This window comes from Phyllostomus hastatus, unplaced genomic scaffold, assembly GCF_019186645.2.
Source record: "Phyllostomus hastatus isolate PE091 unplaced genomic scaffold, TTU_PhHast_1.1 phas_scaffold_114, whole genome shotgun sequence".
In the NCBI taxonomy this organism is placed as follows: Eukaryota; Metazoa; Chordata; class Mammalia; order Chiroptera; family Phyllostomidae; genus Phyllostomus; species Phyllostomus hastatus.
This window is the reverse complement of record NW_025334006.1, coordinates 2123325-2147980: the sequence shown is the minus strand read 5'-3', so window position 1 is coordinate 2147980 and position 24656 is coordinate 2123325. Positions and strand designations below refer to the sequence as shown.

Here is a 24656-nt window from a genome sequence, read left to right as displayed (position 1 = left end):
CCTGGGGAGGGTAATTGGTGCTGTCAGCTGAGGGCTCAGTTGGGCTGTCTCAGTAGTCTTCCAAGTGCCTTGAGGCAGCTAGTTAAGTGCCTTTGACTGCATGGTAGCTAGATAAGAAGCAGGAAGTGAAATTTGCCAATTTAAGTCCCAGCATTCCATACAAGAGTCTCAGAATGTCACTACATTCTTTTGGTCAAAGCTAGTCACAAGGCTGGCTGACATTCAAAATGGGGAGGGGTGGGTGGGAAGGAAAATAAGTCTCCTCTTAATACAAGGAGCAACATATATATATTATTATCTCCTATTATTATATATAATAGGAGAAGACTGTTGGGGGCCAGCATATCTATGGAAATTAGTGGCTACACAGAACCAGTATTTTATTATCTACTGACCTTGATGTAAGAAAGGCTTAGGGTGGAAGAAAAGCTTCTTGACAGCTCAGTAAAAAAAATTCAAAATTACTTCTTACTGCCTCTTACCACAACACATCAACAGTTATTGAAGACCTACTGCCTATAAATTCGCCCACTTACTCAGAGCTGGTTTAAATTTATTACATCTTATTTCTAACACATTTTTATCCCTAACCCCTTCTGCATATTTGCCTTTAAAAATCAGATACTTGTAAAAAAATACTAAAAAAATGAAAATTAGATACTTAGAAATTACGGGTTGACAAAATGAATAACGGGGAGAGATTCGTTCACATTTAGTTATACCAGTTTCCTCTTCTGCTGATTCTGGAAGTGTCAGGATTCCAGCCAAAATGTGAAAGGTTACATAAAGCTGGCCACAGCTAGAGCTAGTGGACCCTGATAGGGGACCTAGGAAAGACCTGTTAGAGGGGGAATTCCTGAGTCTGAGCAGTTGCATCTTGGCTCATGTGGAAGATGATGCAGTTGAGACATAGGTAACATAGCTGTAAAAGGTAAAATTATACACGTAATTATCTAGAGAAGCCCAGAGGAGGTGAAGTGAATCACTTTAACTTAACCACAACGACCTAGGGAATGTCTGACCTAGACCTCCCAAGGAAACTTGAAGCCCCAAAAATAAAGAGGCATTAATACAAACGGTTTTCAGGCAGAAAGGGTTAACGAGTGTGGGAAGGAAGACAATGAGAAGTTCAGATAGCTGAAGGACAGGGTGAGAGGAAACAGAACACTGAGGGTTGAAAGTTGAAATAAGGGTCAACTTAAGGTCCAATAGTCTGAACTTTTTATTACGGGCAATGGGGAGCACCAATGACATTGTCATCAGGGGTTAAGGTGGCTGAATCTTAAAGAAGTGACTTATCCAAGTTATATATTTAGGTACAGAACCAGAAAATAACTCCTAATTATTTCCAACTAGCTAATTCCTAACGCACTAATTCCCCGTTGTCTCAAGTTTTTTGCTGAGCCGCCGACTCACAAGACGAGGTACGCGTTTCCATTTCACCACTGGCTTTGCGGAAATGGGCTCAGCCTTTCAACCGGAAACAGAAAATGACCGCCACGAACGCCACCTAACGGTGGGCTAGAAGCGGTGTAAGTCCAAAAGGCCTCAACACCGGAAGGGGCTGACTGTTTCCGGTGAAAAACCCGACCGAGCACCGTCCTAGAGGGCCGAGTCTCGGAGATTCGGCCAGTTTGCCCAGCGTGCTCGGCTCCGCGTTGTCGCAAGCCTGCTTCTGCGCAGGCGCGGGGACAATCACGCAAGCAAATACGTATGCAAAACCGTGCGCGCGCCCGTTCTCCGTTCGGCGCCACGGTACTGTTCCAGGGTAAAGCGTTTAGAGTTGTAACGCAGTCTTTTGTTCTCTTAACTACAACTCCCAGCATGCTTCGTCTCTCACGTTGGTACTAGGTGTGGTGTCCCAGGATAGGTTAAGAAAAAACCTTGGTTAAAATGACGTACGAAAGAGGAAAAAGTTGAATACGTTACCTAAGGACGTCTTTCACAGAAGCCCCAGTGGCCTAATGGATAAGGCATTGGCCTCCTAAGCCAGGGATTGTGGGTTCGAGTCCCATCTGGGGTGGTCAAAACTTTTCCTTATTACATTATTTTTCCTTTCAAAAAACAATCGTAACGACTTACCAACTTTACTTTTAAAAAATGATGAGTGTACGTATGGCTTTCCTGGTGTTAGGTTACAATTTACGAGCATCAGCACAATCCATTGTCTCCATCTGATTTTTGGAAGTCAATGCGTTGACTTTTGTTATCCCTTCTAAAAATAATATATTTTCGGCGTGTTGTTTCAGGTAGATTCCCGCCAGCCTTTCATTACTAGAGGCTCACGAGGGCATCGGCTAATGGCATTTTAAATGCAATCTGGAAAGGACTTCCTTTTCCCTCGCCTGGCTTTTTTTCTAGCTCGCCAGCAACACTCGGCTTCCCTTTGGTTTTCCCTTAACTCCTTAGGGGTCTGCTCGGCATTTGATTAATAAGGCTCCGCAGAGAGGGGAAGTGAGACTTTCCACTGTTTTGCAATCGAGGAGGGGAGCCGTTAGTGTGGGTCCGATCGTACCATTAAGCGGCTGGGCTTGGGGGGTGAGGGAGTTAGAGGGGCGTAGGGCGCCGCAGGGCACCAGGCTCGGAGCGCGGGAAAATGGCGGCCCTCGGGTCTCCGGCGCGCACTTTGCGAGGCCTTCTACGGGAGTTGCGCTACATGAACGCAGCCACTGGTCGACCCTATCGCGACACCGCGGCCTATCGGTATCTCATGAAGGCTTTCCGTGCACATCGGGTACGGAAGCCTCTGTCCGGGATGGGAGGGAAAGTAGGGAATGGGCGGGCGAAGACAGCGCCGGGCCAGAGCGCCTGCACGTCTTGGGCCGACCCTCCCACCCGGTCCCAATCAGGCCAAAAAAACTCCCAGGCCCTCCCTAGGTCGTGGTCCACTGCCTTAGCCCAGGGGATGACACTGGATGCGCGCGGGAAAGTGCTGTTGCCCGGGAGGGTGGAGCCGTTTCCGCGGATTTCATTGGCTGTCTTTCGCACAAACCGGGGGACAAGTCGAATAGGGAAATGAGGAAATACAGGTGGAAAAGGTGGACATGGTGGACAAGTGTAGGGCCACCACCCACGGGATCTATCCAGTCTACCCGCCCCTTCCCTAGTAAGGCTATTCTCAGAAGCAATTTTTGAGGCAGAAAGAAAAACTAATAATGTGCAGAATATAGGGAGCTTCCTGAAGAGCAGGAACTGTTTTACTTGCATTCTACCTCCTCCACCACTTTAAAAAATGGTGCCTTGTAGAGCGGAACTAGAAACTTGTAATGAGGTTGTACTGCCAGTTATGACATTAACTTGATATACAACATTACATTTTTCCTCATGGAGCTGATAGAAACATATGGGAAGCCATCCTTGAGAAATTCCTTTGTGAAATCCACATGCCATATCCCCCTTAGGCAAGAGCAGAAGATAGTTTCATTTTTTTTGATGGGCAACTGAGACTGAGGGACAGCGACCCTTTAAGCGACATGTGTAAGAACAAATCAAAACTAGGTTGCCTGGTTCCCATAAGAGACTTCCATCAATGACTGCCTTTGAAGTTAGGTGTCTAACTTGAGAGAGGTTGCAACCTATCTCAGAAATAATACCCTGGAGAGCTGGTCATCTTGGGCTCTACAGAAGGAAACTTACGGTCCTTTGAACATGTGGGAAAAGGGAGAACTATCAACCTAAATGCTGAATTCCTGAGCCATGGAAGTTAGAATACAAAATATTAGAACTAAAATTCATCTAAGTGTTAGAAGGCCACAGTGTTAGGGACTTGTAGGAACTTGGCTAAAGACTAATTAAGTGCACAAGAGTCCTGCCTTATAAGAACTTTACAGTCTGCCTGAGGATCATCCTTCTGACCGAGCACTGAGAATGAGCAAGCCCTCAGGCATTATACAACAGGGATTCCTAGTATACAGAAGGAGCAGGCTTTCAGAAGGTAACTCATTAAGCAGGGACTAAGGGATAAATTGGAGTTAGCAAGCAAATGGGGACTGGAAAAATGAGGTCTAGGTACATAACGAGGCTGCACACCTGTAAGTCTGGAGGTGAGAACTGACAGCTGAGAATGGCTAAAGCCCAGGGTGTGTGGGTGAAGTGGAGACAGATGAGGTAGATGGTAGATAGGTCATTTTAAGATTTTTAAGAAGGTGGCATGTTTATAGCTGTTCCCTATGGAAGCATTATTACCATCCTTTAGAGAGGCTTGGTAATGGCTGTAAAATTCCTTGGCAGTAAATCAGAATTTTGTGCTATAAATTCCAGAAACACTGCTTTGTGGGATGCACATAAGGATATGGGGAATGGTCTCCATTTCCTGCTGGCTCAGGGAGCCAGCCCATTTTGTCTGTCCTTTCCTTAGGCTGAAGGAGTTCCACTGGGGAGAAACCTCCCGTTTCTCCTTAGGGAAAATATAGGTTTCTATTTCCTTTTATCTCTTTTGATTCCTTTACTATGTTATAGTCTTGATTGGCCCTTCCCTCCAGACTCCTCATGATTCAGGCCTAGCTAAATCAAGAACAGCCTTCTCTCGTGCTATACTAATGTAGAATTCCTGTTTCAGATCCTATAAATGTAGGTTTCTATACCAAGTGGATATTACCCTTTGTTGATGTTTGACATTGGTGTTGACCTCATAATGTTTAATTATAGAAAGTTAAATTGATTAAAGCAGATGAATTCTATTTTTGAGCAGCATGTGAGTGGCATTTTCACAAATGTGATCTGCAGATCTTAAACCACACTTCCTGATTTTCAGATTCTAACCCTCGATATTTAAATAGAGAAAGGGGATTCTCTAGACAATGGTGCCAGATTAATCCCCACTGGACAGGCCCCCTAAGTCACTGAGGCTCTGCACACATCTCCACCTCGGCCGTCCCGCCCCTTTCTCACAGCCGCAGAGCACCAGACTGCTCAATTGAAGGGCAGTGGGCTAACTGCCTCCATCTGGAAATTAATTATGAGGAAGACAGAACCGACTTGAAAGTCACTGAGGACTTCAGAATGGTTCTGAAGTTTCCGTCTTCTGAGGGTCATCAGAATCCAGATTTTTCAGATGGATAAGTACACTGTGAAGAGTAAGAGTGACATGAATATATGCATACTACCTTTAGATGTAAAAACTTCATTCTGTTATTATTGAGGACACAGCTATTGTTTTAGACAAAATCCGTTTTAAATTTTCATTGACATGAAAGGCATAAGCCACATGAGGCAAAGTCCACAATCATACAAGCAGCAGCCCTTTATCTGTGAAGGGGAGAAAATTCTACATTACCTTTCTGAGGTGACATTAATGATACCACCTCCGTCATTAAACAACCCCCCAGCCTCTCTGGGCTTTGGTTTCATTTGTGAGATGAGATGAAACTAGATGACTTCCTTCCAGTATTAAAACATGTGCTCATTCAATGAAACAGCTCAGTGAAACTTTGTAAAACTCTTCTTCAGTTAACTGGAGGTCAGCTTTCCTAATTACCAACAATTACAGAGTTCCTCTAGATATGTATTAAGTGTACACATATACATGTTTCTATTTCCTTTTCAATTTTATTTCTCTAGAATGTTTATTAAATCTTACTTTGTGGCCTTTCGCTGGGCTGTTGATAGAGTACCTTGACTTTGCTTCTCCTCTAGGTCACCAGTGAGAAGCTGTGCAGGGCCCAACATGAGCTTCATTTCCAAGCTGCCACCTACCTCTGCCTCCTGCGCAGCGTCCGCAAACATGTGGCCCTTCATCAGGAATTTCATGGCAAAGGGGAGCGCTCGGTGGAGGAGTCAGCTGGCTTGGTGGGTCTCAAGTTGCCCCAGCAGCCCGGAGGGAAGGGCTGGGAGCCATGAAAATGGAGAAACTCCTCCGATGCTGCCTTCATACAAGGATTTAATGATTTCTGTCATTATGTATTTATCATTAAATTTTTTTCAAAGTTCAGGGATTTTCTCTGTAATTTTGTTGGCCAAGTGTTTCTTAAGGAGGTTTCATCTTTACTCGCAGTGAATTGATTGAACTTCTTACAGTAGGCTGATTTACTTTTAAAACTCTTGATTAGTATTTTTATTTTAAAGTAATACGAGTCTGTTGGTAAGGAATTCAAATGGTATAGACATAAAAGCCCTCTTTTCTTTTTTAAAGATTTTATTTATTTTTAGAGAGAGTATAAGGGAGGGAGAAAGAGAGGGAGAGAAACATCAGTTGGTTGCCTCTTGTACACACCTAACCCACAACCCAGGCAAGTGCCCTGACCGGGAATTAAAAGCTGGATGACGCCCAACCAACTGAGCCACCACTGGTCAGGGCAAAGCCCGCTTTTCCTTCCCTTTGTCTCTCCCTCCCCACCATTCCCATTCCCAGGTGGTACCTATTACCAACAGTTTTGGTGTGCATGTTTCCAAATACTTCCTATACATATACAGACACACAATTATACATCTATACTTTACTAGAAGTATATTAATATCCTGGTAGGAAACAGATGGCACACTCAAATAAGGTTACTGAGGAGAGTTAATGAGATGCATAAAGATGTTGCCTGAATTCAGGTCAACGGGATGGGCTAACAACAGTGGGGTGCTATTGTGGGGTGGGCAAAAATAGGTTAATAATAAAACAAAAATAAACTTCCAAGTGCTCACAACTGTAAACCCACTTGTGCCCACCCCTGTATTACCTCCCTTGGCCTGACAGAGGTGACTGTTACATATAAGACCATGGACACCACTCAACTTCAGGCCTCAGGGAGGAGGCCAGGCAGAGGGAGGAGGAATACACCAACTCCTGTCTCCTTCTGCCTTCTAATCTTCATGTCAGATTGCTCTTCCTCTTGAATTGTCTATCAGAGTAAAGGGCCCTGCCATGAACTTGGCCGACCAGGTAAAAAACTGGGGCTTCATTCTGTACCCCCCTCTTCTTTCTCCACACCCCATCAGCCGGCAATTCTCCTTTTGCGGTGGCTCTAACAGCCTTCTCCCTGCTCAGTCTTCACTGCCCCTGCCCAGTTCAGGCACTGATCGTCTTTTGGAGTAATAAACTCGTCTCCTAAATGGCCCCCTTGTTTGTAACTTCTTGAATTCCTCAAATGAAGATTTTTCTGTAAACAACCAACAGTTTTTTGTGTGTCCTTTGTGGTATATGTCAGAGTCTTCTGGTATTATAATTGTAGACATGTCTTATGTAACTTCTTTTTCCTGGACTGTATGGTTTTTATGAGTAAGGATCACATGTCATTCATTTTTGTTGTCTCGAAAGCACCTGTTACAGTGACTTAAACATAGCATTATTCAATCATTGTTTCGAATGCATGGCTCAGTTCTGCTCATTAGAAGTAGTACAATCTGAACGGAACTATTTATAAAGCATTGCACCATCTCTTCTAAGTTAACATCAAAATAATAGCATTAAGAGGTCAAACAGCATTTATTCAATTAAACAGATCAAAAACTAGAAATGTTATTTTTCTTTTTAATCCTCACCCAAGGATGTTTATAGATTTGAGAGAAAGAGGAAGGGAGTTGGGAGAGGGGGAGAAACATCGTTCTAAGACAGAAACTGGTAAGTTGCATTTCAAATGTGTCCCCACTGGGGATCAAACCCACAACCTAGGTATGTGCCCTTACTGGGAATTGAACCCACAACCTTTTTTTGGTGTATGGGACAAGGTTCTAATCAACTGGGCCGCCTGGCCAAGGCAAAACCATAAATGTTTAATATATTTCTCTTCCCCATTTTGTTTCATTGACATGGTTTTAGGTTGGCCAAAAAATCTGCCATGTTTTTTTCTGTAAAATAAGAGACATTTTCCATTTTCACAAATAACTTTATTGATTTGGATATTTTGAGTATGTTGGCTATCTCCTGCTATTGGCTTCTAGTGGCTAGAGGTCAGAGGTGCTGCTCAACACCTTCCAGTGCGTAAGAGCCCACAGTAAAGAATTATTTGGCTAAATGTCAATAGTACCAGAAACTTGGCAAACCACTTCTGACACGTTTGATCAGTCACAGCACTTCCACATACTGCAAAAATCTTGTTTTGTTTCAGTTGCCTTTTTACCTTTCTTGAGTAATAAAGCATAATATGTCAAAAATGCTGCATCATTTCTTCCATCTTCAATACTAAAATGGCTACACAAAATTTCACCAATTTTGATGTTTTTTTAAAAATGCACATTGATACGACAGCTGTCATAATAGAATCTAACAAAACTGTTTTGAATGAAGTTAAAGACAACTAAGCATTACTAGAGCCACTGCAAAAAAAAACAATGGACTCTTTGGCCAATCCAATATATTACCCAATCATGTTTTGCTAAAAAGAAGGAAGCAAAAAGATTAGAATAGGTCGATATTTTCATTTTTTTGTTGTTACAATATTATATATGCAATAAGTAACATTTTATAGAAAGCAAATGGAGGCAGAACTGCCTAACAAGTTAAGGAATATTTATTATGGCTCTGGCTGGTGTGGTTCAGTGAACTGAGTGCCAGCCTGTGAACCAAGAGGTCACCAGTCTGATCTCCAGTCAGGTGCGTGCCTGGGTTGTGGGCCAGGTCCCCAGTTGGGGGCAAGAGGCAACTGATCCATGTACCTGTCCCACATTGGTATTTCTCTCCCTCTTTTTCTCCCTTCCCCCCTCTCTCTGAAAATAAATAACTAAAACCTGAAAAAATACATTTATTATGGGTTTGAACTCAGGCAGACCTAGGTTTTAATCCCACCTTATAATTCGCCAGCTGTGTAACCGTGAGCAGGTTAGTTGACTTGAGCGTGTTCCCTCTTCCGTACAACGGAAATGCCAACGAGGTGCTTGTAATAAATGAGAATAATGTTTACATAAAACATTTGCACAGTACATAATAAGTGCCTGACACAAAGAAAATCTTATTTTCATCTTTTACTACACTCTCTTTTATCATGAGCCCTCCTCTAAGCCCTATTGCCACCAGTGTTCTTGGAGTATAGACTAGTTATTTCCTATGGTTTAAAAAATCTGCTTAGACCGTTTTTGTCCCTCTGAGGTAATCAATCTGTACCTTATATCAAGAATTAGCTGAACTCAGTGTTAGAAAGAATTGTTTCTGGTACGTGAACTGTGTTAGTAATAATCTTTCTATGCTGGGAAGGCCCCAGAATTAGGGAATCCTGCCATTTTGGCACTGTGTTAACTTACTACTCTACTTTTTTATATGGTACCTGCTTCATCACAACTTTGACTTTGCTCTCTCCTACCTTTTCTCCTTTACTTTCAACTGCTTCCTCTCACTGAAGTCTATTAGAATTGAGCATATATTTAGCATAACTCAAGACTCTTCCAAGCACAATAAATAAAAATAAATCCAGCCCGGACCAGTGTGGCTTGGTTAGGCGTCCTTCCGCAAAGTGAAAGGTTGTTGGTTGGATTACCGGTAGGGACACAAGCCTGGGTGGCGGGCTCGGTCCCCAGTTGGGACACATTCAAGAGGCAGCCGACCGATGTTTCTCTCTCACATGGATGTTTCCCTCTCTCCCTTCCTATAAAAATAAAGTCTTAAAAAAATAAGAATAAAAGAACCTGCACCCAGATACACCACAGTAAATTTCAGAAATTGAAAGGCAAAAAGAACAAAACTGGAAAGCAGCCAAAATCTTCAAAGGAATGACAGACTGAGAACTGACTTCTCAGGGGCAACGGAAGGTAAAAGGCAGCAGGAAAGATACAATCTATGTGCCAAAGGAAAGTAATTTCCAGTTGAGAATTCTATATCCAATAAAAATATTCATCTGGAATTAAGAAAGACAAAATAAAGATCTTTTTAGATCAACAAAAATGTGAGAGGCCTAGGTCAGGTAGCTCAGTTGGTTAGAGCATCGTCCCAATATGCCGAAGTTGCAGGTTCAGTCCCCGGTCAGGGCACATACAAGAATCAACCAATGAATGCATAAATAAGTGGAAAAACAGATTGCTGTTTCTCTTTGTCTCTTCCTCTCTCTCTAAAATCAATAAATAAAAATAAAATGGGAGAGTTCCTCACTAACAGGCAAGCACAAAAGCAAACAAGCAGGGTAGGCAAACGTCTATAAAGAGCCAGATATTTTAGTCTTGCAGGTCATATGGTATGGTATCTGTCACAACCACTCTGCCATTGTAGTGCAAAATAAACCATAGACAATAGCAAATGAATGAGCCTGGCAGTATTCCAATGAAACTATTCACAAAAACAGGTAGTAGGCTAGATTTCGCCTGTGGACTGCAGATTGCTGACTCCTGTCCTAAAGCTTAAAGTTTGGACAGAAGGGAAATGATCCCAGACGGAAAGGCAGAGATTCCAGAAGGAATGAAGAGCAAAGAAAGTGATAAATAAACATTGATTATATGAAACTTGTTTTTAAAAAAAAATCATAGAACTAAAACACATAACAAGAGCATATAAAATAAGAAGTTAAATGGAGTTGGTTTCCTAGGTTCCCTGTGTTATTTCTTGGGAGGACATGTGAAGGTATTGATGAAATTAGACTTTGATACATTAAAGATGCCTGTTTAACTTCTAAGCTAACCATTAAAGAATGAAAATGGGATAAAACTTCCAAACTACCAGAAGGGTAAAAGTTGGAATGATCAAAAGGCAAGCAAGAAAGGACAGAAAATTTAAAACATAAAACATTTGACACAAATAGACAAAATAAAAACTTTAAACCCAGACATATGACTAATGACACGACTATAAAAGATTAAATATTTCAATGAACACTGTGAATATTAGACTACTTACAAAACAAAAACTAAATGTGGTTTATAAAAGATGTAAGCAACCAGAAAGGTAAAAGACAAGGTTAAGACTAAAATTTCTTTATTAACATAATTTTTCAACACTTTAGTGTTTTTTCCTTCTTATGGATATCATGTACACATATAATAGTACATCCCTTTGGGACACATTAATTTGAATATTTTTCTTTTATTGTACATAATTTTCAAGGGATGACATTCCTAGTATTTGGAGTTTGAAATTTTAAGTTAACTGAATAACTGAATGGAAAAGCTATCTTGTCAGTTACCAAAGGCAATGTGATTCCAAATTTGTTTTTGGCCCAATATGCCCTTAAAAGGATCTAGGGCCAATGATTGCTATTTCATGTTAATGTGTTGATCGTGCTAATAAAGTTTAAGTTCCAAGGCAATGTATATAACATTTTAATGAAACAAAAGATTTTACCATTATTTCCTTTCAAAGAGTCTAGAAGTACTTATGTCTCATCTTGAGGAATTAATAGTTTATAAGAAGCAGTTAAAGCACTGGGGCAAGGCTTTGGACTAGGCATTTTCTGTTAGCTCATTTAGGCCTCGCAACAATGCTACATGGTTTCTATTTACATTAAACATGAGGTTAAGAAATAAATTGCTCAAGGTTCCACCATGGGTTTTGAATCCAGGGCGACGGCAAGCTACGAACACAGGCATTTTTCCCTTGCTGCTGATTCAATTAGAAAAAAAAAAAAGGCCTTATCCTTCAAATTTCTCTTAAGCAGGAAAAAATTCTCTGTAGGATCACCACCTTTCCTTCATTAGAATACTGCTTAACCTCCGCAGTTCCTAATTTAGACCAACAGCTTCCTGCTGTTATTTTAAGTAATAATGATATTGATTCGAAATGGGTTACATCTCGTTTCTTAGTTTATCAATTCCAGGTGTTATTCCCAGAATTCTATTTATCCTCGTTCGGGGAGCTTAAGGCCTCTATGCAGATGAAGGAAAACGAACCAGATGTCGGGTATCCACGGCTCCTTTTGTAAAGGGTCGGGCAGCAGTAAGAAAAGGATTGTGTCTGCACAATTCATGGTGGGCCCCCGAAAACGAGTTAACTGGTCGGTAACTATTGGTTAGGAATACGCCCATAACTATTATGACTGCTGACAGTCGAACCAACCCACAAGGTCTCTACTCACTTTAGACTCGGGCCAACCTCGTACCTTTACTAATTTGGGTTTGGGTCACTAGCTCAGGGAGCAGCGCAGCCCTACCCGACTTGTTAGCTCGGAGCGTGTGGTTTGCCGCCTAAGGCGGATGCGGCTCTAGCGTTCGTGGAAGCACCAAAGTATCGCGATATCTGAGGGGAAGGGGCCGGAGAGCTCGCGTGCACGCGCCCGAGAGCCGTTAGGGTGGAACCTTTCCTGGGCGGGGCGGGCCGAGCGGGCGGAGCAAGTACAGTTGGACGGCAGTTGGTGGAGCCCCCGCAGAAAACGACTAAGCGCGAGCAGCGTGCGCGCTCACGTCGCAGCGACGGCGGTGGCGAGCGGCGTCAGAGCCTGAAGGGGGGGGTTGACGGCTGCTGGCGGGTGACTAATATCGCTTCTGTCCCAGGAATCCGACAGAGCTTGAAGGAGCGAGGGTCGTTTTCGGGGGCTGCTGCCTTCCGGGTACGCGTCGTCGTCAGGAGCACAGCCCGGACTCTTCTGTAAACCCTCCGGCTCTTTTTCCGCACGCTTTCAGGCGGCGGCGGCGGCGGCAACCGAGACAGCGTCTCACCTTCCCCCAGCCCTTTCCCTTGTCCCCCACTGCCCAAAAGGGCCTGGTCTGCGCCCCACCCCCGCCTGTCCGCCCGCCCGCTACGCCGCAGCCATGTCGGCGCAGGCCCAGATGCGCGCGATGTTGGACCAGTTGATGGGCACCTCCCGGGACGGTAAGTCTCTGCCAGTGCCCTGGGGGTGGGGGAGGGGATGGAGAAGGGGCTCTGCGGGCGCACCTGGGCTTGCGTGTGTGACTGAGTAAGGGGCTCCCAGATTGGTAACACGAGGTCCCGGCTCCGGTCCCATCCAATCAGGGCTGGGCAGGCGGGCTGGGGGGGCGGTGTCCGAGCGGATTGGCGGGAACTGCTGCCAATGGTGTTAGGCGGGGCCTGGAAGCCAGAAGGAGAGTTTGAGCATTCAGTGTTGACTTGGCTGGGACGGGAGAGCCCACGTCTCTCTTGCGTAGTCCGGCGGCCCGTTTTGTGGTCTAATTAGGTACCTGCGGACCGCTAGAGCCTCCGCCCCCCTGATCTGCTCCCTAACCCAGAGCTTTGGGATCCTTCCTCGACGCCGCCCTCCAGAGCATCCAGAGAGAACTGCCCCCACCCCATCCCCTTACCTGGGTCGGGAGGAAACCTTTTACGATCAACCCAGTCCCAGAAATGCACACTCGACCCTCACAGAAACAACTGTTCTTAAGAAAAAATCTGACCCAAACCATGGTTTCTTGAGTGGGTGTGTTTGGCCCCATTTTGTGGGGGGAAAAATGTTATGTCCTGTTTTTTCCGAGACCTCCATTTTGTTAGACAATTTAATAGAGGCTTTGTTCAGTAAATATTGACAAATCTTGCATGTGCCCCAAATAGAGCCATTTTGAAAATGTGGTGCCCAGTGAAGTAGAATTGAGGGAAACGATTCTTTTAGGCACTTAGGTTAGAATTTGTATAGAAGACCACTAGTTGCTGGATATCTTTTGTTATAAAGAGAATTTTTAAATAAAAGATGAAATGCTGTTGCTTTTTTGTCGATGGTAATTAGTAATGTACTCTTTGGAATTCAGCTCAAGTCCATGCTACTTCGGAGGAAAGATCTAGTTCAATACTTTCTTAAAACCAAAATAAAACACTTGTTTATTTTTGTATGTTGCTTGTATAGGCGAATAGTTGCTTAGCCATTGGAAAGTTGCTTTTTTCTTAACAAGTTATTTAAATTGCTTGACATAAGAGGAAGGACACAGCCTTAATTTTTTAAGTCGGTTTTATATTTTCTTGAATGCTTTGCAGCAAAATATGTGAGTAGATTTTTAAAAATTTATTGAATCAAATATTTTTTGGCAATGCATATTTAGAATGGCTTTTCAGTGTTCACAGTTCAGTTTTAATAAAAACCCATATTGGGAACTTTTTCTTGTAGAACACATAGACAAGGAGGTGTAGATGACAAGTCAACTTGTGGTTGTGTAGACAGAAGGGGAATATTGGAAAGGAAATGAATTTTATTTGTTTAGTAAATCCTTGAAAGGTAACAGTTTAAAATGCCACTGGAGAAACTTACCCATTATTACTTTTCACTTTTAGATAAGAATGGTCATTATACATCTGTAGAGTATCTTAACATTGCTTCTTTTTCATTATGAAGACAGAATTGTGAAGGGGTTTAGTCTAGGATTTTAGCTGATAGAATAACTAATCTTTGTAATAAAATGATAGAAATCATTTAAAATTCATGTGTTTAAGTCTTAGATAGATACCATTTTTGGTTCCTTCTGTGTGGATTGAGTTTCCTGATTTTACAGGGAGGGTAGTTGTATCAAAGTACACTACAATCACCTGAAAAATTTCTGAACTAAGTAGCTAATCTAGTATTGCAAAGCTAAACCAGATATATAGCTATATATTCCTGTATATGTAGTCAGCAAAAACATGGATTTCTTAAAATCCGTTCTGTTTTATATACAGATAAATTCATATTTTTTGTGTCTGTTACTGGATTATTTATCTATTTATTTATTTATTTTGCCTCCAGACTAAGAGGATTTACCAGTGAACTCATGTTTGAGAGTCCACAGTATTATTTAGTGGAAATGACTGGATTTTCACTGCTGTGTTGGGCTAGAAGAAACATACTACTTTCAAGGAAAAGAATTGAATGTTTTTTTTAGATATATAACTTCTTTTATGTGTACAAGATAATAATCAGAACATTCTTTTCCTTCTTACCAGATACCAGATACTTAAATGAGTTTATATACTTCATTTTATAATTGAGGACTTTACATAATTAGGATTGTTCTTTATTAGCACACAGTCAACTTCAAGTTACTCAGGGATAGGGGAACATGGATACTTCCTCAATAACACCATGTAATTTGAAACCATATAATGGGAAGCTTTGTATTGGACACAGGAACAGTTTACAGGGACTGCTGTTGGTTGTGTTTGGCACTAAGGTGGAATTGGGGATTGGAGAGGTGAGAGGGAGATGGAAAAGGTAGGTAGGAGGTATTTAAGCTTTGTCCAATTTTTTTTTAAAAACTTTAATTCTGGGAGACTGACTGTAAAGCAACCACTGTCTTCCGGTAGTGGGCTCAAGGTGGCAAAAAACCCTCAACCCTTAGTGTCCTATCTTTGAGGGGATCTAAAGTGGCACAGGAGTCCCAGGGCAGTGGGAAAACCTGGCACCTCCTGCTCCCCAAAATCACAGTTTTTAATTAGTTACCTTTTAAAGTCCTTGGAGATTTAAGTCTGTTAAATGTACTTTATTTTGAATTACTTAAATCAATTAACTATTTAGATCATCTAAACCACTGAAATTCTTAGGAATAGGAGTTCTAGTGGCAGGCAAATGAGAGGTAACTTTTTTTTTTTAATTGAGACTATTGCAGTTGTCCCCATTCTCCCCCCCACCCCTTTGACTCCTCTTGGAGAGGTAATTTTTTTTTCACTGGGCACTTCCAGAAGGGACAGTCCTGGGTAAGTGGTGACAGTGTGGGGGGCTTTGGACAACCAGAGGGCAGCATGATGGCACTGGGAGGCTGGGCAGGGGGATGACCATGAGGTGGGAGAGGAATGTGTAAGGGTGGTGGGAGGGCCAAAGACAAACTTTGCCTTCTTTGCAATTTTGCCTAGGGCCCTGGTGGTGGCAACCGCCTGTGTGCCACTGAAAATCGTGCCGATGCCTGGCATACTGCATAAATGGAAGCAGGGTACCGCGTGAGTTGAAACATTGGTCACACTATATAAAGTTTGTATATGTGAATCAGTGTAACTCATACCCATGTAACTGGGGGTCTGACTGTATTTGGATTTTTCTGATAAGGCATCATGGGCTAAGGAAAAGAACACTGGGCTGAGACTCAGGAGACCTGGTTTCTAGCCTCAGCTGTACCTCTAATTGTAACCTTGGGTAAGTCACTTAACCTTTTTTGCCTCAAATTAAATCTGTAATTTGTTAAATGGGAGAAACCAAACAAGTTCCTATGTTATACTCCAAAAATCTTGGAAAAATAATATTTAAAATTTTTAGAAGGGCGAAACCATAGTAGATACAAATCAGTATCATTTTATCTGAAGTATAAGATATGTTAAGTTTTATAAATATCTTTGTTTTAGTTGTTAGAATTAAAAGAAGAGAGAGGGATAATTTGTTCTCCCTGAACTAGTCCTTTTGAAAGCAGGGAGCAGGAAGGCAGCCCAGGAAAACTCAGGCCGCAGTTGGGGCTTGTCTGTGTGACACTGGGAGGAACCCAGTGCCGTCACACAGACCATGGCCATTTGCGCCGAGTTGGGTTCATTGTGAGAATGTCCCTTCGCTAAAGCCCTTTTGCCAGCAAATAACAATTTGTTGGTTATGATTAAGTCTTTGGTGTTGATCCCAGATGGGCCTGGCAGGATGCAGGGATAGGAATTAAATAAAATCGAGGGTGTGAATTTAGGTTACATTCTTTGTTTAGAAACTAGGGAAGTTACAGAAGGTAGTTTTGAGGATTCTATACTTATTTGTTGCTATAACCTTTAAATGGATTCAGAGACCATCTCTGAAAGGTTAAAATAGCCCAGGAATGAAAATTGGCCCTCAAAAGTAACCAGTAGACTAATAAAATGTAGCATATAGAATAGAATTTTATGGCATCATTAGTTGTCCATTATGGTTGGGGAGTGTTTGGGGCAAGATAAAGCTTATAGATAATTTTAGCTATTTTTGGTAGTCATCTTCCTAAACATGATGTTACACTTCCTCAGTTAATAATAGAGTACCTTAATCAGAATTTAATATTTTCTGTTGATTGGTTATATTGTTCAGTAGCTGTAGTTTATGGGATGTAAACTTAAAAGGATACTCATCCTGGGAGCTACCAAGGACAGTACAGTTCAGAAAATCATTTACTTGTCTCTGATACAAGTCAGTGATACATAACTGTTGAACCTGTAGGACAGTATGACATCGATGCCTTTCTGCAAAATGAATTATTTAATCAAAGATTGAAGTAGGATCTTCAGTGGTTTTTCTTCATAAAATTATCTTTACTATAATCTGTGTTCCTTGACTTGTCATCAACATTGACAGCATTTCCCTTTTTTTTTTTTTTCATTAACATAATGAGCCATGTTTATTTCTTGGTCAATTGTAAGCCATTCTGTTATTCCACTTGAATTGTTCATTTTAAGTGAAGGAGGCATAGCCTTTAATAAACAAGCACACTTTTTTAAAAAAATAATGGGTATTTCTTACTCTAGAGCTTAAAAATTCATTAATAGTGTGAGAAATTGTAGCAAACATAAGGTTTAATAGTAGCTAAACATGAAAAGGTTAAACAGTTTTAATAAATATTTGAATTAATTAGAGATCCAGCCATATCAAAACATCGAAGGCTTTGTTGACCCCCACATATTTTATACATTAGAAAAAACTATTAACTCAGTTTGCCTTTTGAACTGTGAATGATATTTCTATCTACAGAACAGCTCAGAAAACAATAATAGTATCACCTCATATAACCCTCCATTGTTGTTGGATTCCCTACAGTTGTTGAGCTCCTCTCAAAAAAGCCTTATAATTTTGAGACGTTCTTTTACTTCAGTTAAAAAAAATAAAATAGGAAAAAATCACTTTGTTTATCAATGCATAATCTCTAAAAGCAGCAAGTAGATGCTTTGATTAGGGTTGAGTGAAATGTCATGTAAGTATGAATGGTGGTGAGCTGCATGTGCAAAATGGCTAACTGGAATTCAGGGGCAAGTGTATGAGTCAGACAGCATTCAGTGCCAGATGTTTCATACAAGCATTAGAGCTTGAAGTGGCTAAGGGTTCAAGCAGTCAGTCAGTGGGGTTGCAGAGATAGGCAGATGCTCCTCAAGAATGGAATTCCAGAAAGGTGCTTGAGGCGGACTGAATCCTAAAAGCCCAGGGCTGTTATGTACTAACTGCTGTTAGTGTAGAAGAAGCATAAGTGATTCTACTACCCAAATTAGTCTACTAAGAAACTGTAGACTGAGAAGATGAAAAAAGTTGGGATGACTTGCTGGAGAAAGAATAAGGGATCGAGAGAGAGGGTAAGTTTCTGAGAGGAGTCTTATGGATTCGTTCCCTGCAGAAAAGTCATTCTGTTCTTTCCTGGTTTAAAGTCTCAAGCACCAGCAGCAGTAGGGTAGAACTTGGAAGACAAGGCCAAAATAGATGAGCTCGTCAAGTTTGTAAGGATACTGAGGCTGTAGAGAAAAGTAGTTTGTAGAAACTCTGAAATTGGTTCCAGCTTTAGTGTTTTTGTTTTAACTGAGTAACTTATGACTTTGAAAAGTCAAAGCCATCAAAACATAACATGTAGCTCAATCAACTGAATGTTGTATTTTTCTGTTTAACATGGGCTAGAGAAGAGGGTCTATATATTTTTTCCCAAAAAAAAACCTCCCACTCTCTAGACATTGATCCATACATTCTAATTCAGTTGTGAACCATCTGCAGTGATGTTTGACTTACGTCATTTGACATGAAAATAATTTAACCAGCTGCCCTTGCTGAATCTTTTATCATGGCTCCTGAATACATGGTAAACTGTTTTTTTGTTTTTATCTTCTTGAGACCTCAGGTTTCTGCAGACCTGTTTTCTCTTTCAGAGTTAAATTTTCTAAATCTTTGCTTTTTGATAGAACAGGTTGGGTATCTATACTATATCTAGCTGTTCAGCTGCTTCTGTATTCTGTCCAACTGTTAGTTTATACTTGAGGGTATGTTTTCGATCAGGGCTGGCACTATGGCCCACCTGCTGTTTGTAAATAAAATTTTATTGGAATACAGCCATGCCTATTTGTGTACGAAGTGTCTACGGCTGCTTTGCTTTGCAGCAGCAGAGTTGAGAAGTTGCAACAGACATAGTGACCGGCAAACTTAAAATTTTTATTACCTGGCTCTTTAAGAAAAAACTTTGTTGATTACTGTTCTAATCGGCGGTTCTCAGTGTGATCATCAGACCAGCAACCTTACAGCAACCTTAGCATCACCCAGGAACTTGTTAAAAACAAATTCTTGTACCTGCCCAGGCCTACAGAAATTCTGGGGCTGGGGCCAGCAATCTGTGTTTAAGAAGCCTTTCACATGACTGATAAACATTAAAAGTTTGAGCCCTAGCTGGTGTGGCTCAGAGTATTGAGTGCTGGCCTGTGAACCAAAAGGTTGCTGGTTCAATTCCCAGTCAGGGCTCATGCCTGGGTTGCCAGCCAGGTCCCCAGTTGGGGGCATGCAAGAAGTACTGAATCAATGTATCTCTCCCACACTGATATTTCTCTTCCTCTTTCTTCCTTCCCCTCTCTCTAAAAGTAAATTTAAAAAATCTTTTAAAAAGTTTGAGAAACCTTGTTCTAGAATGTTTCTCAAATGTTTACGTAATAGCTTTACTATTTTTTAACCCTGTTTTTCCACCTCACTTTCTAAAAAATTTAAGATGATTTTAAAATTTATGTCCTTAGAAAAATAAATACAATGAAAACTACGTGGTGTTATAATAGATAACTAGACTCTGTTGTCACTTACCCTGTGCTAAAAATTAGAACTTACTTGCTATATTAAACACATAATGAGTGCCAATGGGAGGTTTTTTCTTGATTTATTCATAATAAATAATTACCACTGAGTGAATGGTGTTTCAAACATCATGTTGGTGAAATCAAGTAATGCCTAAGATCCTCCTGTGGACAAACCTTATACTTGAAAAATACTATCTGGTCATTCATGTGACAGGAAAGTTGCTTGAACTGTATATACCAAAGTCCCCAAGTAGAAATGATTGGTCAGCAATACACACTGGTGTGTGAGAGGGAGAAGTTGAGGAGGCCCCATGGGACCATCTAGACCTCTCCAGAGAAGTTTGCTCCTCAACTGATTTCTCATGTCTCCATTGGTCTTTTGGTGTGGTGGTCAGCAGTTCTGGAGGGTTTCACCAACCTTGCATAGCAAGAATGTGAAAAGGTGCCTGGTTACAGGAAAAACTGCTTATCAAAAGTAACTACTGGACTAGAGACTGGGGTGGCGGAATGGTTGTGATTTGACATTATGGACAGGGAATACATGCTTACTAGGAGAACAGCTGGTCCACCTCAGATTCTAGGAAACGTGTATTTTGAGAGGTTCCTGTGTTAGAGTTTAATTTGCCTCTTAGTATTAGAGGGAATACTTCCCCAGACATGGTCTTCTGTATATTTATTGGCTGATGTGCTGTAGGGTATTGTAATTGCTCATAGGAATAGAATCTTTCTTTTGGGAACATTCCCATCTTGCTGAGTTGCTTTAGTTATTTCTTCCTTTTCTTTCCTGAGAGATTATGGACATATTTGTTTCTGTTGTCTTTCGACTCTGCAATAAAGTAGTGACATAGGTCTCTAATCCTAGAGGGGACTGAAAGTTTAGCAGGGAGTGAAGAATTTAGGAAGCGATGAATTCTGCTACTGATTGATTGTAGGTGTCCAGTTTGGGGGGGGGGGAGTGTTCAAAAAATACAAAGACAATCAGATACCTATAAAAATGAACAAATGTTATTTTGTGTATTTTCTCCTACACAGTTTAGGGGACTGTGTAGGGGAACATAAGGGACCATTTGTAAAACTTAATTTGAGGAACATATTTAGTGTATATTCAACACATTGCTTCTGCTGTGTTAATTCAGTAGTTGTAAGGCTCAGTCTCCTTCATGGTAATCTGTTTTTCAGTTTACCTTCCTTTATCATTGAGTTGTCTGTCTTTTGATATTTTCATTTCTTTTCCCTTTTTATTTCTTTTCATCATTGGTTTTAGATTAGGGGAGGTTCTGCTTAGCTTTTATAGCTATTATCAACCAATGAAAAGTTGTCTTTTCAACAGATAAATCAGCCAGTCGCTTTTTCTTTGGTTCTTTTCAGCTATTTCTTTATAGCCAGAGATAGCTTTCACTACTTCTAATTTTATGTAGAGAAAAGTTCTGCAGGATAGTATCCAAAGTAGGAGTGTTGCTAAATCAGAAGGTACCAAGTATCCAAAGTAGGAGTGTTGCTAAATCAGAATTGCAGCTCTGCAAGTAAGTATCAAAATGTAAATTTAGCAGGCTGCAACTTTGGTTTTTTAAATCCTCACCTGAGGGCTTTTTTTTTTTTTTTTTTCATTGCTCTTTGAGAGAATGAAAGGGAGAGAGAAACAGTGATGTGAGAGAGAAACATTGATTGGTTGTCTCCTATGTGCTCCCAGATTGGGGATCTGACCACAACCCAGGTATGTGCCTTGACTGGAAATGGAACCTGCAACTTTTAGGTTATGGGGCAATGCTCCAACCATCTAAGCCACACTGGCCAGGGCAGGCTGCAGCTTTTTAATGACTCACTTTATGGCATATGTCCATTAAACACATTCTGTATAATCCACTTCTAGAACTTAACTTTTAGGAAACTATTTACTCACGCTTTTCTAATATATTTCTTAAATCTAAGGGGATAAATGTGTAGATAGATTTCCTAAAGCATGTATCCTTCCAGAAGTGTGATGGTGGTAACCCCTGCCAGTGGCCAAGACTCTGTGCTTGCTTGTATAATGAGAGAAGATGTGGTTGTGGCGAGTTATGGGATAGAGCCCTTGGAACATAGCTACTTCAGTATTTCTGTCCTCGTATTTCCATTGCCATTCTGCTAGCTCTGAAAGACCCTCCAAGCTCTTTTTCCTCCTACCAAGGCTGTTAACCAGTCTCATTCCTTAAATTTTGTTGTTTGGATTTTCATAGACAAATAGGCTGGTAGATTTAAAAAATTATTTTAGCATTATTAATCTCTGGTAATTTTTCCAGAACTTGTTCTGGAAATTTTTTCTGCAGTGAGCATTGCATTTTTAAAATGTTGGGCTTGACATAGGGATTGTGGTGGGGGTGCTGTTTGTATCGCTTGTAATTTTAAACCTGTAGGACCACATAAAAGGATTAAGAGGGATAGCCTTTCTGAACTGTATAGTTCCCTTATTTTTGCCTTTTCTGGAGAAAGGAAAAGCTGGTACTACTCAGTATGCTTTGTAAGTTCTGTTAGGAAGAAGTGACTTGCTGTTATATTTGGAAGGGAAAAGGCCATAATACGTGTTATATCATATGACTTCTGTGCCATCTTTGGCAGAGTACTCTTTTTCTTTCCTTTCCTTATGTAGTAAATATATTCCTGAAAAGTTTGACATGTATTGAGTTATATTAAATGTTTCCAAAGCATTGATAATCTTTTTAAGTTAAGACATGGTAGTGAGTCCTTTTATAAATGAATTGTATGCTTTGAATCGTATAAACGTACAGTGAATTGAACTGAGTGTATTTATTAACAAGGGAAGATGGGCTGATTTTTTTAAAAGTTAATTACAAATGGGTTCTTATAGGTGAGTTTTAGGCTGAATTCTGAAGGAACAGCAAAGGTAGGTGGGCTAAGTTGGTAGAGTTAGTGGGAAAATTGGAGGAGGGTATAAAAGTGATCGAGTTGGTTCTCCAGTGTAATAGTCACCGTGCAGTGGTAGTCTCTGGCTTTTACCTTGGTTCCACATGCAGACATAAGGATTTACTAGTACCCTGCCCTTTACTAGACTAGAAATTGGTCAGGGTCTTTACATAGTTCTCACCTTATTATGTGACCTCAGTAGCTTATATTGTAAGAAATGGTAATAAGAAGGTAGAACATTTCTCTGCATTTGAGGACTCAAGGGCACAGGGCAATGAGAAGCTCGAACCTTTCAGTTATATACCTCTCTTTCTAGCTCTCTGGCTTTCTTTTCACTGAAGGGGTATGGATTTTATTTTAGAGGGAATGTACTTGTCCTGTCTTAAGCCAGCAGTGATAGGTGGCCCCTAACTAGCATACCTGAGGAGAGAGCTTTGGTTGTCACGTGGAGGCTATGTCAGGGCTGTCCTCCACTTACAAACTAGGGGTTGCTTCTGTTTGCTTTGTGTGCTTTGGGTTTTCTCTGTTTTCCCTAAGCTAATTCTATACAAAAAAAAATACTATTTAGTTGTTTTTATAAATTGCTTGCCATTAATGACTGATAATATGCAGTAAAATATGGGTTCTGCATACCATTATGTATGTCAAATATTACAAACTTTAAGATTCTTTTGAAATTATAATACTAAACTCAGTTCACTTTTGCTTAGCCTTCACAGTTGTTGATCACATAGCATGGTCATCCACTCACAGCTTAAAAAAATACAGGGAGCATCGGAGAGAATGGGTAAAGTAAAATTTTGATGTTTTTAAAATAGCACCTAATCTGTGAAAGTTGATGTGAATGATTGTTTGTATGGGAGGGAGAAGGGGGGTGGCACTGGAGGGGCGGGGGTGGGTACTGGGAAAATAGCATGCACCATGTGAAATGATGACAGCGTCTAGGCGAGGGTTTTAAGTGTCACTACTACAGTTTAAGTCAGTTTCAGAAAAGGCAGGACCTTAACATGGCAGTGCTGGGATTTACAGTGGTGCTTATTTTCCCCTCCCAATAGATTGAAGGGGATTTGGAAAATAGCAGTATTGAAGTACTGTTTGGACAGGAGCCTTCTTTTTAGAGTGTTCATATTGCCTGAGTGGAACTGCCTCAGTACCACCTTAGGCTCTGTTACATTGCTGAAAGACCTCGAGAGGAAAAATATGTATTCCAGTTTTTACTGTATACCTGTGACTCAAGTGTTCCCAAACTCGGGTTATAATTCATGAAACCTAGGAAGGGGTTGAACAAAAAGATAAGAGGTTAAGAGAGTTGTTACTCTAAAGTGAGTTGCTTTAAATGAAGAACATGCCTGCTACAGTTCTAAATCAAGTTTCTAATTCTAAAAATTTAGCATTGTAGTTATATACAAAGTCTAGTGAACTATTGCAGAGGTTATAGGGCAGAGAGACACCCACGTGTTTATGGGTAGGACATTTTGTTGTTATGCAAATAACTTGGCCTAATCTCTGCCCATTATTTTAAAACCTTTTTAAAAAAGTCTCATTGTAATTGATTTTTAGAGAAAGGAAGGGGAGGGAGAGAGAGAAAGAAAGAAATTGGTATCAATTTGTTGTTCCGCTTATTTATGCATTCATGGTTGATTCTTGTATGTGCCCTGACCAGGGATTGAACCCACAAACTTGATGTATCAGGCAGGACAGTGCTCTAACCAGCTGAGCTACCTGGCCATGGCTATTTTTTAACTTTTTTTTTCTTTCTTTTTTTTTTTTTTTCTCCACTTAGTTTACACACTACAAATCTGCATGAAAGGAAAAATCACTTAAGAAATCAGGTTTTACCCCCCAAATGTTCTTGCCCCAACTTTACTATTCCACTACATGAAACCATTTGTCAAAGCGAAATAGGATTTACTTACTATTCCCCAAATCTTTCTGCCTCTGTAAGCTTTGTCAAAGATACTACTCCAGTTTGGAATACTTGTTTCTTTTTGTTCCTATGGTCTGAGACCTATCTTTCCTTCAAATTTTGGTTTCTAATTGAAGCCTTTTTTAACCTCGCCAGTCCTTGGTGGTCATTATAGTCTTAGAATTCCTAAGTACTACTATTGGAAACATCCATTTGACACTTGGATCATGCTACATTGTAGTAGTATTCCTTCCTACTTCACTTGAATGTCCTATTTCTCTAGCAAAGTCATGGGCTCCTTGAGGGTAGAGAGCTTGTCTTCTGTGCCTCTTGGTAACCCATCATCTGCCACAG

The 24656-nt window shown here is 40.9% G+C and overlaps 2 protein-coding genes and 1 non-coding gene across 8 annotated transcripts in view; all 3 read left to right on the top strand.

Annotated features, from left to right (window-relative positions):
* The first annotated feature begins 1950 nt into the window (after positions 1 to 1950).
* Positions 1951 to 2023, top strand: TRNAR-CCU. Its single transcript has one exon. It is a non-coding gene; the product is annotated as a tRNA-Arg (tRNA).
* Positions 2024 to 2482: 459 nt separating this feature from the next.
* On the top strand, positions 2483 to 5929 carry FMC1 (formation of mitochondrial complex V assembly factor 1 homolog). The gene is made up of 2 exons (XM_045855774.1): positions 2483 to 2734; positions 5635 to 5929. Exons 1-2 carry the CDS (start codon positions 2597 to 2599, stop codon positions 5836 to 5838), a joined length of 342 nt encoding a protein of 113 aa, XP_045711730.1. The 5' UTR covers positions 2483 to 2596; the 3' UTR covers positions 5839 to 5929.
* Positions 5930 to 12223: 6294 nt separating this feature from the next.
* The window catches only part of LOC123829829 (putative RNA-binding protein Luc7-like 2), a 62910-nt gene continuing 50477 nt past the window's right edge, over positions 12224 to 24656 (top strand). For 2 of the 6 annotated variants that reach the window (XM_045855768.1, XM_045855772.1), the window contains exons 1-2: positions 12635 to 12649; positions 15605 to 15688. Coding sequence is in view for 3 of the 6 variants with exons in the window: in XM_045855766.1 (XP_045711722.1) it covers positions 12589 to 12649 (61 nt within the window). In the remaining 3 variants the exon portion in view is untranslated. Of the gene's footprint in view, positions 12650 to 15604; positions 15689 to 15758; positions 15882 to 23116; positions 23184 to 24656 lie in introns of those variants that run through there. The other 4 variants (XM_045855765.1, XM_045855766.1, XM_045855770.1 and 1 more) reach the window with 4 other exon arrangements.